This window comes from Solea solea, chromosome 4 (assembly GCF_958295425.1).
Source record: "Solea solea chromosome 4, fSolSol10.1, whole genome shotgun sequence".
In the NCBI taxonomy this organism is placed as follows: Eukaryota; Metazoa; Chordata; class Actinopteri; order Pleuronectiformes; family Soleidae; genus Solea; species Solea solea.
Window position 1 is genome coordinate 14,671,707 of NC_081137.1, and position 16,371 is coordinate 14,688,077.

A 16,371-nucleotide genomic window follows, 5' to 3' on the forward strand; every position below is an offset into this window, starting at 1 on the left:
ACGGAATAATAATATTCTGAAGGATAACTATAGGTTCCTGTCATTCGTGCTCGGGCCCCGATAATCGAAGACCTTTGCACAGAGCTCTAAATGATCACTCTTTTACACGGTTTTCTCTCCAAATGCAGTGCAGTCAGACAGATTCCCCCTCCGTTAAAAATCCAAAATGATTCATCCGTGTAACACAGCATTAAATGACAGCAGCGGGGAGATGAGATCACAGCTGGGGGAGGGATGATCCGTCACTTGTCACGGTGGAAGGGTAAGCACAAGCTGAGGAGTCTGGGATGATGACAGACACTGTGGCTGATGGATGTCGGGCAGAGAGTGCAGACTGTTACCTGAGAGAGGGGTGAAGCTTTAAAGAGGGCCTGAATGGCCACGAATCCCTGCAGCAGAGAGTGGAAGAAAAGATGGAAGAGTCACAGGTCAGAGGGCTAATGTCACCTCAGGAGGTCAAAGACATTGTTATTGTTGTAGATGACCCCCCCCACCTATATATCTCCTATAGATTTTTACATTTTAATGATGTTAAGTGACAGAATGACAGAGTTTAATGTTTAAGTTGAAGAGTACTGACACACAGCGAGCTACCATCCATCACTGAAAACCAGCCTGTGACAGGGACTCTCTCTGTGAGAATATGGCTGCCAGCTGGTGCACAAGGAACACATTTTAGCCACACCTAATAAAATCTAATATAATCATAAGTTGTTTGTAGCTCTAAAACAGAGCTTTTCCAAGTAGAAAGTAAAGTTTGCCTCTTTTTATAAACGGCCAACTCCCACCAGCACCAAGTCCATTGAGAAAATCACAGCATAAAGGAGTTCTTAAGCTGTTATCAAATTAAAATGAGTTATCCTGTGACGTTGGTGTTTGAAATCCTTCATTTGGGTTTATCTAAGTAACACAACACTCTCTGTGGACTTTGGTGTGGGGGAGTAAGGAGTTTACAAACTTCAGTTTCCAGTCAGACAGAGCTGTCTCACAGTGATATAAAGAGGCAAAAGGATTCTTAAGGTATTGTAGACTTATGCTGGTATAGGTTTTGCTGAACAACTTTTGTTCACTTTATTCTTTCCATGTAGATATAGACACAAAACTATTTACACACTAATCAGCCTGTAAAGCTTTTTTTTCCCCACAAATACATCACTTAAAACAAATCACACTGCAGGGGAAAACAAATGATTCTATCAAGTTGCATTATGGGAAATATTTCATCCACACAGCACAGCATAAAGGATGAAGCTATCTTTGATTGACCTGTTTAGATTTTGACTTTTTTTTATTTATTTATCTCATCCCTAAAATGTAATATTAAAATGTAATATTAACACACTTGGAAGGGAAGGGAAGAGTGAGGTGAGGGATACTCAGCTACATCATACACCTCTACCAATTCATTTTAAAGTTTGTCCTCACAACTAAGACCACATTACCCATCAATTCAAGTGCTACCACTTGTTACTGCTCAGAAAAAAGTCTTGTTTGCTTCATCAATTTTCCAACAGGGGGCAGTATTGCTTCAAACTCTATCCATGTCCTCTGAGAACACCTTTACTTGAGACAGCAGCTATCAGCTCTGATGCCTGGACTGTTAACAGTGTAACCTTGGAACTACAAAGAGGAGAAAAATCATCTGAAGAGGGAAAAAAAAAAAAAACCCTCACTCAAAGGGATATCAGATTCCACATCACTCCATGCTTCACAATAGTCCATGGACTCTAATCACGGATTAGTGTTCGAGGGGCAGCAGCAGGATAGCTGTAGATGCTCCAATCTGTCCATGACTGTATATGTGGAAATGTACATGATGGGATAGCACGTACACTTTTAATCCCTGTAACAGAGAGTCCAAGGACAGCCTGATCCTCAGAACGATCTGAGTCCTTCTACCACTGAACCAACACACAAAGAAACACCCAGAAAAAGATGTAAGCTCCACTGCATACAATGAAAGAATGAATTATGCTGCTATGGTAACAAAAAGCTGCTACTGCCAACGCAGGAAACGGGTGCTACTCAACCTGATACAGCAGAAAGAGGTGACAGGTGTGAAGTAACAAATCGAGGTAAACTCGACAATAAGATGAGGAGATGTTTTTTTCTCTCGTGGTGCTTACATGAGCAGGCTGCCCGGTGCAGACATGGACCTCTCCTCTCTTCTGCTGGGGCATTCGAACGGGTTACTGAAGGAGCGTTTCCTCAGCATGGCTTTCACCAAGATCTGAAACATGCACAAACACTCCACGGTTAAGAATGTGCACAAAGAAACTTGCTCGCAGGGGAAAACGAAAGACAGAATAACTTCTTATGCGGAGCTCAATATGAGGAGTTTTTGAACAATTAATTAAGCTAGACTCCACGGAATGTTGTAATTTGCAGACATGCTGGGTTTTTGTTTCTCAGGAGGTGCACAACCCACGCAACAAATGGACCCGGGATACGATGACGTGTACAATCTGCACTCTAACCATTAGATGCCACCATTTCTTACACAGGGGATCTTATCAAACAGGACCTCGGGGATGTCATTCTTCTACATTTGTGCAGGGAGCTTCTAAATGCTAAATGCACACTGGTGAGTTTTTTTACCACAAGACGGCAAGAACATTGCTTTAAGTACATATAAAAGCCTTATTCTCAGGCTACGGAAATGATATACTTACATTTCTATGTGCACTACATTCAGTTTTTGCCAATAAACATTCCTAAAATGTTAAACACCGGACCCGTAACAACTAGTATCTCCAGCCTTGCATCTACTTGCTACCGTTTCTCATGACAGACAAGCGAAATATTACTTTTCTTTCTGCCAGACTGTTTTGTGAAATGTAAAATGACTCATTTTGTTGGTCTCTAGTGTTTCTTATGGGTCACAAAAAAAAAAAAAAAAAGGCTTTGTGCTTCTTACCACCGCAGAGAGGCTGGGAACAAACTTGACAGAATTCTGGATGTCCTCCTCCGTCACCTCCACCACAGAGCAGTGCTCCTCCTCCAGAGGCAGAGGGTCGATGCCTCCCTGGGTCACCCACTGATCCATCTAAACACACAGATACAGACATATGATGTATTCATGTGTATAAACGATAAACGACATTTTGTAAGACGATCACATGGCGATACATTGCAATATCTGTCGAACTGAAGAAAACAAAGCGTCTGTGGGAAGTCACCAAATCCATATTTTGACAAATAACACAATCGGTTAATGTAAGAGAAGACAGAGCTGTTGGTATTGCGTCTAATCTGGTATCAGTCACTTGCATTAATATTGATATGAATCATAATGGTTGCAGATTTAAATCTAACAAAACTACAAACAAATCCATTATGGTTTGCCAATAAGTACTTTCTGACTTCCTCAGCCTGTCTACTTCTTTCAGTTCGACGGATGACAAGGATATCTTGAATACAGATGGGCAACCTAATAATGGTAAACATTGCCGAAAACAGCAGGAAGTGGTTATTTCTCATTTCCGCTGTGGATGTGTTGCTCTATGAGATTAACAAGAACGTTTCCTTGACATTTTCCATAGTTCATGTCGGAAAATGCCTTCAGTCCACAGAAATGATAGCTTTAAAGAACCCTCTTGAAACTACATTATATTCTTATCATTTAGTCATTTGGCAAACTGCTTTTATCCAAAGCAACCATACTGTACTGAATGTGCGGGAGGGTTTTTTATTTTTCTTGTTAGAAGAAGACTGACAAAGTTATCAACATATTAGGGTTACAGTGTAATTCAGTGTTAATAGAAAACATTAAATAAAACAGTGACTTGGTTAGTGTTAAAAATGCAACGCTAACCATTGCTAGTTTGTCTGCAAACATAGTTACTTCTTTCTAAATGCATGAGTAGCAACCTTACGGGCTATTCTTGGGCTAAGTCTGCCTGGAATGCCTCTGGGTTCATGTGCACTTTACTTTTATTTTGACTCGTCTTTCTCTGTCTGTTTTTGACCGTACGCAAACTTTAATGTCCAGAATAACTGGAAAATGTACCGCATGTTAAAATAGTGTGTTAACAATTTAAAATAAAGATATTATATAGAGAAAAACTGTTGTAGTTGTACATGAACACCAGATTGTGCGTGTTAAATTTGAAATTTGAAACAGCATATTTAAGATCACATTTGCCAAAAAATGGAAACTTATGTACAGGCGTTTTTTCCAACGCACTCCTCTCTGGTGACAAAGACGCTGATTCGCCGGCTTCCTGCAAAATTACCGTAATAAATTACAGTAATAACCACACGTTGGCTTTCACGTGCGACTTCTTAGCTTCCAGAAACAGTTGCCATTTTTCCAATAGCACAAACCTGTTGCCTGCGATAAGTTCAGTGTTTAAGGGTTAATGTCCGACGAAGGTAGCTCTGTGGTAGAGTGAGTTGTCTTTCAACTTGAAGGTTGAGGGGTTCAATTCCCGGCTCCACTAGTCTACATCAGTGCTTCCCACTGCCCTGCTCCAGCACACCTGATTCAAATCAACAGCTCGTTATCAGACCGTTTGAATCAGGTGTGTTGGAGCAGGGCAGCTTTGAGTGGCTATCAATAATAATAATAATAATAATAATAATCACGGCCTAGAAAATCACCATATAAATACACAGCGTTCTCCGTTGAAGTAAATAAAATGTGTTGTTATTATTATTATTATTATGTGTGCTTTTGAACAAGTACATGCATGACGCCCCACTAGCTAATTATCCTGTGTTGCATCAACACAGGCGGAATCTCTGGTGAAAAGACAACATATGATTAGAATGTGTCATGGAAAACACGCGGTGGTGGAGCGGCGGGGCGAGTCATCTGTCCACGGCTCCCTCCTGCACCCCCTCTACCCCTCTAACACTCAGTTTCAGTCGTCCACGGGGACAAACAGGTGCCATCATGCCCTGAAAGAAACACAACGCTGCTAATGAGGCCTGCTGTATTATCACAGCGAGGTCTGCGCGTCTCGTCAGCCAATTACTGCAGAGAGAAGCACGGTCCCGTCATCCTGGACAATAAGTGACTCACCTTCACAACTTCTTTGTTCTCTGCATTACCTTGATCTCCGGTATGGTGATCCTGGTGTCCGGGTTCTTGTCGAGCATCCTCAAGATTAAGGTCCGCAGCTCTTCACTGATCGCCGGTCTGCATGAAACACAGGATTGCAAATGATACCATTTATATTTCAAGCTTGTGTGAAGTCTTGATATTATTTAATGTTTATTGCATTGCAGTGGATATTTCGATAGATATAAACAAAGCAGTTTGAATTTCTTCAAACAGGACCTGCCAATAATCAAGTAATCAAGTAAGACAGCAAGTGTCAGGTTGCAAAGTGGCTCCTGATCTAAATATAAAAGCCTCAACAATCTCACCCACATTTGACACACTGGGCTTTTAAGTCAAGACTTTAAATGGGACTATATTCAAATATGTAGAAGCACGACTCTTCCTTTCTCTCAGCTTCCTCATCAGGTTCAATGAGCGGCTCACGTTCGCCGTGAAGTTAAGTCCTCGCCTAAAGTGACCCTTTCGCCTCGTTCTCGGGGAGAAGCGTCTCCTTATCCTTCTTTGTGATTTTGAGATCCCACAGGGGTTAAACTGAGTAGTTCAACTACAGATAAAAACGTATGCATAATATAAACAGGAAAACGGGAATAAGATATTTGCTATTATGTTGTTTAATTCATCCTGAACCGCTAGCACTCTGTTACAGTTGTTGAAACATGGTAAATATCCAAATAATGTAACATATAGTGTAATATGTTGTGAGGCTATATCATTTATTTATATCTCAGTGTTTGACCTTGAAGATGGACGGACTATTCGCCTACAGCCTACTACCATTTTTAGCAACACATAATTTTTTTTTTTACGTAATGTAGCTTCAAACATAAAATACCGGTCTTCTATCAGTCCAGAATAGACTTAAAGAATGAATAAAACTTTATTGTCCAGCCAAAGTGTGGTCTCACCATAAAATATATACACGTGCATGATTAAAAGCAATAAATATCACACACAATAAAAACACAATACACTGAAAAGTCTCTCTACAGTGTCCAGCCAACACTATCATATTTTTTTATCACAATAATTAAAAGATTGTAAATATTAACTAAGTCTAGGTCTCACTCGCAGCGACTTCCCAGTAAGATTAGATTTTCATTGTTACAGCAGTAAAGTAAATGTTAAAATTTTAAAAAAGGTAGTTTAAAAAAAAACAAAAAAAAACCAAAACATTAAAGTGGGACTATACTGGATTTTTACCCTAATCTAACCAGCCTTAATCAAACCAGCCTTGCAGGGTCAGGACCACTGGCCTGAATGTAGAAGTCTCATGAAGTCTTGGGTCTCATGAGAAACACAGATTGCTTTATGGCACTACACACAAAATCAAGGCAGCGATCGTGGCAGAGCCGGCAAAAAGGAGGAAGAGAGGGAGGAAGAGGAAAAGAGCCTTTTCTGTATGGCGAGAACTGAAAAACACAGGGCCGTGCAAAAACCGATGCCAACCTGGCAGTTTTGCTGTTGCACTTGTAAGTATCTTTGGAATAAACTCTCTGTTCTCTTTATGTATTTATGTGTATTTGCACATGGCTCCACGGCTTGTGTTCGCTGGCTCCACTGAAAACAGATGCACGTGGCCAGGACGGGGGGAGGCCGGGGGGGAGGATAGGGGGGAGCTCCGTCGAGAAAAAAGACGACCAGACTTTAGAACCGCTTTAAAATATTCATCAACTACAAATCCATGGCAACAGTATGGAGGTCATTCATATCCCACTGAAATCAGTGAATGCGTGCTATTATTCTAAATGGCAGCAGCAGCATTATATGCACAACAGCCACAGTATAATGGCCGTATAAGACCTGAGGACAAGTGGGCTGCTAAGTGTCACTCACAGTACGTTTCCGTGCCATTCAATTGGACTAGTGTCCTTGCCCCAGTAGACAAGCACTAGCGGGAAATTGATTTATTGAATGAAGTCTGCCTCTGCTCCGCTTGGGGGCAAAATGTCCCCTTTTAGTTTGTGAGCATCAGGCACTTTCTGCTTTATTTCCTGAAATCTCGCAGTGATTTTTTATTTTGCTGTTGCCTTATTCTGCTGAGCACCGGCTTTCCCTATCACTCCCAGGTATTAGCCAGGGGTGGTCACTGCGCTGTATGTGCTCTGGTCTGACTGAATGTGTATAAGCAGTCGTAGCTTGACTACCATTCACATTATCTGAGTGTGTTAGTCCAACGTTGAGAGATTAGACGCATGGATGTATTTTAAAACACAATAATCTGTTTGCTTTTTTTTTGACTCAGTCACTGGGTCTCTTGCGCTCGTTGGAGGGCGACACTTCACAGTCATTCATGATATGACACATACTCCAACTGCCACTCAAAAGCCCCTTCACATGTGCAGTATTTATACTTCAGTGCGCTTCCTCGGGCCGCATCCAGCCATATCCAGCCCTCCCTGGCTTTTCACCACCGTCTCGCACAAAAAAAACACCTCCGTTTTTCTCTTTAACCTTTCAGACAAAAGAAGCATAGGGGAGGTGCAGCAGCCTTTATGCGTCCACATTGACGATGCCCCCGTTTGCTTGTTTTGATCACATGCAGGTGACATTTACTGCGTGCAGGCACTGACTGCTGTGCTAAGCTATTCATACTTCTCTAGCTGTAATTTGTGAAGGGGACTGACAGCGACACGCTTCTGTGAGGGAGACGAAAATGAAAAGATAGCAAACTGAGGTGGCCGGACTGTCAGAGTCGTCCCTCTTTTATTAAAAGGAAGAGGGGAAGATGCAGGAGATGGACTTACGCTTCTGGGAACTCCACAGGCTTGGTCCTTATCTTGTTGTGCAAAGCCAATATGTACTCATCAATAAATGGGCACTGCAGGTGGAGCAGAAGAAAGAAAAAACACCACAGTGAAGGAACATTGAATTACCACTGTGCCGGAGAAAAACTGTAGCCCTGACAACAAGCAAGACAAATAACAGCAGTCGTTCATTATAATGAGCGATGTCACTGGTTTGGTGCGGTATCAAACCTAAAAAAAAATAATGGTGATTGTTAGCGTTCCTGCTGAAGTGTCACCGTGTGCTGCTGACAGGGATAGGAGTCTGTGAAATAAAACTTGGTGGATGTATATTATTTTCTGGACTACATAGTGATAAGTGTGAAAATGTGCAGACTTGCCTTCCCAAAGACGAAACAGTAGAGGGTAACTCCCATGGCCCACACGTCCAGAGCCTGAGAGGAGACGGGAAAATACACAGTCAGAATCACAGTGATCAAACACTCGAGCACACACACAGCAACATCCACTCGTCGGTCCCCGCAGTTAAACAGGTGAATGGTTTTATTGTAGTGGCAGAGAAGTGTGTGTCTGTGCTCAACAAATGACATTTTTCCACTATCTAGTACCACCTTGGCACGACTCTACAGTTTGGTTGGTTTCCTTTACAATATAGTACCTCCTCAATGTGGGCGGGGTCATCACAGCACGGCTGCAAGAAACTGCCGCGACACACACAAACTTTTGGCGTTCGGTTTGATTCTTGTGCCTCTTCCCAGGTACTAAAAAAAAAACTTACCAGGTACTATCCCTAATGGAAAAGCAAAAATGACTGTGCCGTGGTGAGGCGAGTCAAGTCGTGTTAGTGGAAACACGCCAACACTCATGAGTAGAGGTATCTGCCATGGCATTAGAGGTTCTGCACTGGATCTTTAAAAGGTTCAGTGCATAAAAAATGGTGACATCTAAGGATGAAACTGTAGAGAGTAAAAATGACAACGATTGTGGCAACCCTGTTCAAAAAAAACTTTCTTTTTTCATTCACATAAATCAAATCAACTTCGAATGAGGCTAGTTTGGCCATTTGGTCTGCTATACTTATGTTTGTATATACCATAGGCAATATACATATAAAGAGCTTATTCTAAGGATACAAAAACAAACATTTTAAAGCAGTTATACACCTATGAAAACATACTTGTAGGTAGCATATTCAATTTCTACCAATCAATAAATCATATATATGCGGAACCTCTAATGAAACAAACCTCTAATACCGCTAATAAGAAACCTAATTTATAAAGCACACTCCAAATTTCCCGTTTCAAAGTGCTTCACAATACTGACAAATAAAACAGAAAGATCATAATCATGATCAGTTTTAAAATAACAACAGTGCATAACTCCAAGGACAACCTTCAGAAGGGATTATAAGAACATCTCTGACTCCACTGACCTGTTCTTCTAGGGCAGGTAATTATGTTGCTTTGACACTCTAACAGCAAACAGTCTGTCCTATTTAGTTTTCGGCCGAGCATCTGCAGTGGCCGATGATGTGGTCGATGGTTCTATATCAATACTGACTTCTTACAGTGATTAATGAGACTTTTTGAGCTTATTTTCTGGAGGCGTCTCACATCAGATACCTTAGAGATTGATGTGTATATTCAGTAGAGACTGTCTTCCTCTCAGTGCCTCTCTACTGACATGTAAATATAACATATTCTAATGGTCCCCTGTATTACTCTGGGAAATTCAAATTCACCACAAATGTTGGTGAATGTTTTCTTTGGATTGGATTGGAAGGTTGTTCATCTCCGTACCCCGCTTTTCCCCCCTGTGTCAGCAGCGATTGTCTGCAGTGAATAATGGACACAGAGTTCTCCGGGCCTTGGCTTGAACAAATCCAAATCAGGAGCAATGCAAGACTAATCAGAGGAAAAAGGGCCCCCTTCAAACTTGGAGGAAACAAGAAGCCGAGTACCTGCTCTGACATCTGAGTGGTGCTGTGTCTGCAATCAAGTTTTCTATTCAGGCCCCGTTTTTACGGACAAGTAAGGTCCTTACAGAGCAAAAACCCAACAAAGCACATTTGTGATTACCACTGTAGAAAGGAACATGGCTTTTAGTGAAAATGTCCCAGATGTGCACAATGTCAGGGTTTAGAGGCCAAATGATTTGTTGTCAGGTCAGGTTGGTTCACAAGCATCAGAACATCACTCATACTGTAAAACAATCAGTCTTTCAACTCAAAGAAAACAAGGACAAGGACAGAAACGAGTACAGTATAAGGCTGCATGAGCACAAGAGCTGTCAAATGAAGTCAAAACTAAAAAAAAAAGGTTGACAAATTGAGAACAAAGAGGAGAACGTCTGAAAAAACTGAAAATCCCGTGATAAAGTTGCTCAGTTGGCAACTGTAGAACGATGCCCATTAAAATGCACCGCAAATTCTAAATTTCAGTTATAATTGTTTTTCCCAGATGACTTATTTGCTGAAAACATTGCCTCATCTTCATGTCACATTTACCTTTTCGCAAGACGCAAACGTTTCCTCTTTCCTTTGGAACAATAATTGATTTTTAATAAGACTTGACTGTAAAATCACCCCATTCATTTTCAATGAAACTCACACCCTTGTTTGGTGGACCACACCTGGAACTTCAACAATCAGTCAATGGTCATTCAGTCAATGGACGTGCATTCACTGTGAAAGCAGGTGGTCATTGATCATTATTGGCAGGTTACCTTTCAACAAACATGATGGATCTCTGTTTGACTGTGAAAGTAGCAACGGCACTGGACCTGAATAATGATGGGGACCACACCTTGAACAATAACCATTTCTTTTCAGGGGGGGGGATACATCTGTTTTCTGTCGGATTTTAATAGTTAATACAGGAGCAAAATCAGCAGCTCTGTCTGCTCATAGTTTAAAAATACACACACACACATACACCAGAATGGCACTGATTCAAAAACATTGAAACTCACCTTTCCACTGAAGCTCTTGCGCTGGTCCGACAGGGTCTCTGGAGCCATGAAGGCTGGAGTACCGGCTGTGCTGGACAGCAAAGCATCATTGCCCTCAAACTGGTTGCTGACCCCAAAGTCTGCAATCTTCACGTGGCCGTCATCTCCCAGTAACAAGTTGGATGGCTTGATGTCCCGGTGGACGATCTTCTGGTAGTGCACTGGGGACAAGAAGGTGTGGAATTTGTCAGGTTTTTAGGGTTAAAGTCATAAAACTAAGATAAACAGCATCCCCATAAATAAAATGGAAAAGACTCCTCTCATGGGGAAATGCGAATGAGCTCACGGCATCACAATTGTTCTGTTTCTGAATCATATTAAACATATTCTTATTATTAAAATTCCTTTCCTTCCTTCCTTCCTTTTCTTCCCTTATGGGCTCTGACAGTACTCGAAAGGAGAAGAGAGAACAAAGTCATGCTCTGAGGAACGAGGATATATCCACAGTGAATGTGTGGGGGAGTCTGGCCCTGAGCTCGTTGGAGAGATATCGTACAGGGAAATCACTTTGGACCAAACTGCTGAACATTTGCGGTGGAGGAAGATCCTGGATGCTTTTTCATCGTATTTGTTTGAATCCTCTTCATGTCCAGAAAGCTATCAATAAATAAAGTTATATGGAGGAAAACAAGGCGATGCATGTCCATAAACATGGGTCCACAGAGCGTACAGGGACCTCGTCTGATGACTCGTGTATTTCAAAAGGAGTGTAAGAGACTTGAACCCAAGTCTCATGCATTAGGCGGACCCGCTCACACAGTCATTTAAAATGGATATACTGTAAGTGAGAGGTTTGGTTGGGAGGACGAGGAACCTCAAGGAGACTTAAATGTTTTAATATTTGAGTTATTATTATCAGCGGTGTGCAGCTAAGCCCTGGACACTGATTGGATAAGTGGTGCCTTTGTGCCTTAAGAGGTTTGGTTAAAGCATAAGGCACTCGAATTCTTTAAGGCCTTTTTAGCTCTAATGATACACAGCATCACAGACAGTCAAAATGAAACGAGTAATTCAAGCATCAGAAGACTGTCACTGTATTACATACAAACCACCAAACATGTAGAGTAAATAACCGAATGCAGACGGGACAAATAATGAAATACGTATGTGTTAAATAACTTAAAAGATTAAGCTTCAAATTAAAAACCTTTTTCGCGCTCCCTCTATGACAGGGTATGTTAAGTTTCCCAAGGGATCATTTTGGCAAACTTCAACTGGTAAGGTTAAATGTTATGCTTCGGCTGCGTAAAAACACCAACATTATATCGTTTATTCTAGGGATGGGACGGGACGATACCACTTTTTTGTGTCCTATACCGATATCGCAAACTCGAGCATCTACCGATACTAATATTAGCTCGATACAGTCATTCATTTTAGACCATTAATCAACTATAGAGCTGTGAACAACACATTTGTGACAAAACATTGTTCTCTCAAGAAGAAATAAACAGCCCAAACATGACTCAGCTAAAATGCTTTTGCTGATTTTCATTTACATTTTTGCAGTCTGTGCATAGTGAAGCATGTGATATATAGTATATAGAGTATATAGAGTTTTGGATTGAATCAGATTTTACATTTTTAACTGTCCGATATCTAATCCAGTGATTTTGACCAGTATCAGACCAATACCGATACCGATATCGATACCGATTCCTATCCCATCCCCAAATTCAGAAAAAAGGCTTCAAAATAAAAGCATGCATGATTTTAAATAATTAATTTTCCATAATTTGTGGGCCGGTCAGGAGCAGCCAATGTCCCAGGTATGCTCTATGGACACTAAAGCAAACAGTAGCTACACAACACAGGTTCTTAAAACCATCAGACGTTATTTAGTCTCAGTCTGATACTTTAACTTGCATTGACATAATATATAGAGACAGGATCCATTGTCAACCTCAGGATCTAGTTCTGATATGGACTTACATTTACATTTAGGGGATTGAGCTCAGTGAACCAGAGCTCTACTCATGCTGCTGTACCATGAAATAACATTTCAACCAAAAATAAATAATGGAGAGGTCATGTTTATATTGCTGTGGTGGCTACAAATAAATCAACATATGGGCGCATATGGGGAGCAGAGGAGGAGGTCTAAGAGATACGTGTAATCCAATTATAGAAATGTAGTGCATATCCTCCTTGTCCAACAATATGTGGTTGAGACAAAACCACCAACAACAACACTTTTCAGCCTGATAACCACGCTCCATCACTTCTGCTGAAATATCATTAAGCAGGAAAAGTACACGAGCCTTACATGTGACCGAGGCTTCCTGAGGTATATGAGGTGTAACAAAAAAGTAATAACCATGTGGAAATCTGAGAAGTCTACAGCGAGATTTTGGACTAAAGAGCTCAGGGAAAAAAAGCACAGCATTGATCCCTAATTATAAGGCTCATAAGCCCAGTGCTAGTGGAGTGCTAGTGGAGCAAATGAGGGCACAGCATGTGAAAAAAAACAAGATTTCACAGAGCAGAGGCTCAGTGGTGATGAAGCGGACAGTTCACAGCTACAGGCAGACCCACGGGGCATGAAAGTTGAAGGCCAAGGACACTTTGTTCCCGACGATTAAAAACACATGTAAACACTGCCGTATAATTCATTGTAAGAGTAAGGACAAGAGCACACGGGGAGGAAAGTGCTTCTGCTTTCATGCCGTGAGCGTCACAAAGACAGATATCATAAAGAGATCCGAATAGAAATGGAACACTTAATGATATTCGAGCCACTCAAAGCACTTACAACCCTTTTTATGATGCCCCCATTAATAAGATACTTACAGTACTCTATGCCCAGGATGACGTCTCTGAAGTATAACCTCGCCTGCTCCTCTGACAAAGCATCGTCTGTCGGCACCTCCATCACTGGACTACAAATCCACACACACACACACACACACACACACAGAGAAAAATCCACAGATTTTATGCCTCACTTGTTTCAGTAACTTTACTACAAATGTAAAGAAACGTAAATTATAGAAACAATTCAGATGACTGTGACGCAGGCACGAGTTTATTGTGGAGGACGGAGCCACGTCTGTTCACCATATAAACTGTGTTTGTGCTCATTGTGAACAAATGTATAATTAAACAGGTTTATGTAGAACAAACTGGTACAGAGTGAACCTGGCACTGTGGAGTCCTCTGAAGAGTACTAGGCCCTTTGGTGCCGAGCTGATTCTTTCATCTAAACAATGTTCTGTTGAGTTTAAAAAGGCCTTTTATAATTTCCCCAGAGCTGTTGTTTCTTCGTTTTACTGATGAAATCAAAAATGTTAACACATTTGCTTAAACTACTACAACTGTCCGTCCAAAAGCAAACCTCATCTCAGCCAATTCAGTATTTTATTATGAGTTGTAGATGCATTAGTTGCCATTGCACTGATGCAGCAACGCAGCAGTAAACATGATCCTTCTATTGTAACACTAGGACTGCAAATATTAGTGTTTGGCTGAACTGGTTATGTTGCACCTCATGTATCAAAGAAGCAGTGAAAGATGTTTATTTCTAGCAGCTGTGCTAATTAGTTCAGCTGTGGCTCATATTTCCTCTCAAGAGGGAACCAACTTTTTTTAATTTCCATTAAAAGGGGCATTATTTATGCACATATGTGTGCATAATCCGCTGAACAACAAGTCTCAGATCACTGGCTCATCACAAATGTCGCCGGTGGAGGAAGTGGCAGCTCACGCACGAGGACGCGAAGCTTTCGACACGGCCGACTGTCAGGGGCAATAACTGTGAAATCCTGAGAAAATGATAAGTCACTTTGAAGCCTGCGACCAAACAAACACTCGCACCATGTCCGCACGGAGAAATAAAGGGAGGAGCATAGCAGAAACCAAGGCAGGGATGCAGAAACTTTAAATTGATTGATTCAATTGATTAACCCTTTAACACCTAAGCCTATTTTGCTTATTTTAACCATAAAAAGGGCCCGAAAATGTAAGTGCTTTTGCCTATTTTTCCAGAATAACTTTCAATATAATCATATATATATATATATATATACATATATGTACATATATATATACATATATATATATACATATATATGTATATATATATATATATACACATATATATATATATATATACATATATATGTATATATACATACATATATACATATGTATATATATATATATATATACATACATATATATACATATATATATACATACATATATATATACATATATATATATATATATATATATATATATATAGCACAAACAGTTGCATATTTATCGTAATGCAAGTACATGTCGTCTACAATACGCTTGCGTTGTTAAAGGGTTAATCTGCCGGTTATTTTGGACCATAAAATATCAGAAAATGTTGAATAAAAGAAAAGCAAAGAAAAATATTCACATTTAAGAAGCAAAATAGTTGACGATTCATTCAGTAATCGATAAATAATCAAACAGTCGTTGCAGCCCAAATGGAGAGATTGAGAAATTGCAGAGGAAGGTTGGAGATGAGCCCTAAATTATTTGAATTATTATAACAAGGGCATTTTCATTACTCACCCCTTTGGCATCAGCTCAAACACTGCAAAGAGAAAGGCAGGGAGGGAGGAAATTGGAACACATAAGACCAAACAATAGATTAATTCATTCATTCAACAGGGTTTGACCCCTCGCTGCCACTGAGGCAACACCCCAGCGTCACATTATCCATCATCAAGGGAAGCGAGTGAGCTCACTGTGGCATATCTAAGCACATGAAGGGCTTGGAATTGTACAATAACTGGTGTCATAATAACTGTGACCTGGCACTGCTGATGGAAGGTTTCTGCATAATGTGTGAGACCCCGAGGTGGTCTCCAGGGAATCAAGAGATGATCCAAATGATGAATAAATGATATGAACACTTGGTCGGTGGCATATGTGTCAAGTGCCAGAGGATGAGAGGGAGCAAAAAAAAACAAAAACCCAAAGACGATTGGTCCACGTACCCATGTGCAGGTTGTCCTCTGCGGGATCATCCAGCACCTGCAAAAGAAAAGGTTTCTGATCATCATCAAGGTTATCAAAACAACAAACATTACCTTGCTTGATCGGGCTTATGTTTTTATATTGTACATGTTCTCCCAGTGTGTGCATGCTCCCACACAGAGGTTAATTAGACACTCTAAATTGCCCGTAGGTGTGTGAGTGTGTGAGTGAATAGTCCTTTGTCTCTACATGTCGGTCCCTGTGATGGACTGGTGACCCTCCAGGGTTTACTCCATCTTTTGCCCTATGTCAGCTGGGACTGGCACCAGCAGCTCCGTGACCCTCATAAATAGATATATGGACATGCTTCAGTTTTTTTGGTCTTTTGCTTATTCTTGTATTTGTGCTTGGAATTTACTTTACTTGTAATCTACTGTATATACTTGGCTTTTATTGTACTGTATTTATCGTGTTTATATATATAATTTAAGAGATTTAAGAACAGCAGTTTAATCCAGGACGGCGATGGAAAAGGTCGTGTTTAAAGCCAGACGTATTCTTGTGTTGTACTGAGAAGTTAGTACTTAGTAGAAC

The 16,371-nt window shown here is 40.7% G+C and overlaps 1 protein-coding gene across 1 annotated transcript in view; it reads right to left on the bottom strand.

Annotated features, from left to right (window-relative positions):
* Positions 1–16,371, bottom strand: part of camkk1a (calcium/calmodulin-dependent protein kinase kinase 1, alpha a) — a 64,187-nt gene that overhangs the window by 4,531 nt on the left and 43,285 nt on the right. Inside the window, exons 7-16 of the mRNA XM_058626513.1 lie at positions 15,798–15,834; positions 15,370–15,391; positions 13,615–13,703; positions 10,786–10,985; positions 8,193–8,246; positions 7,813–7,886; positions 5,056–5,143; positions 2,918–3,046; positions 2,127–2,230; positions 342–389 (exon numbers count right to left, since the gene is read on the bottom strand). Coding sequence (XP_058482496.1) covers positions 342–389; positions 2,127–2,230; positions 2,918–3,046; positions 5,056–5,143; positions 7,813–7,886; positions 8,193–8,246; positions 10,786–10,985; positions 13,615–13,703; positions 15,370–15,391; positions 15,798–15,834 — 845 coding nt within the window. The remainder of the gene's footprint in view (positions 1–341; positions 390–2,126; positions 2,231–2,917; positions 3,047–5,055; positions 5,144–7,812; positions 7,887–8,192; positions 8,247–10,785; positions 10,986–13,614; positions 13,704–15,369; positions 15,392–15,797; positions 15,835–16,371) is intronic.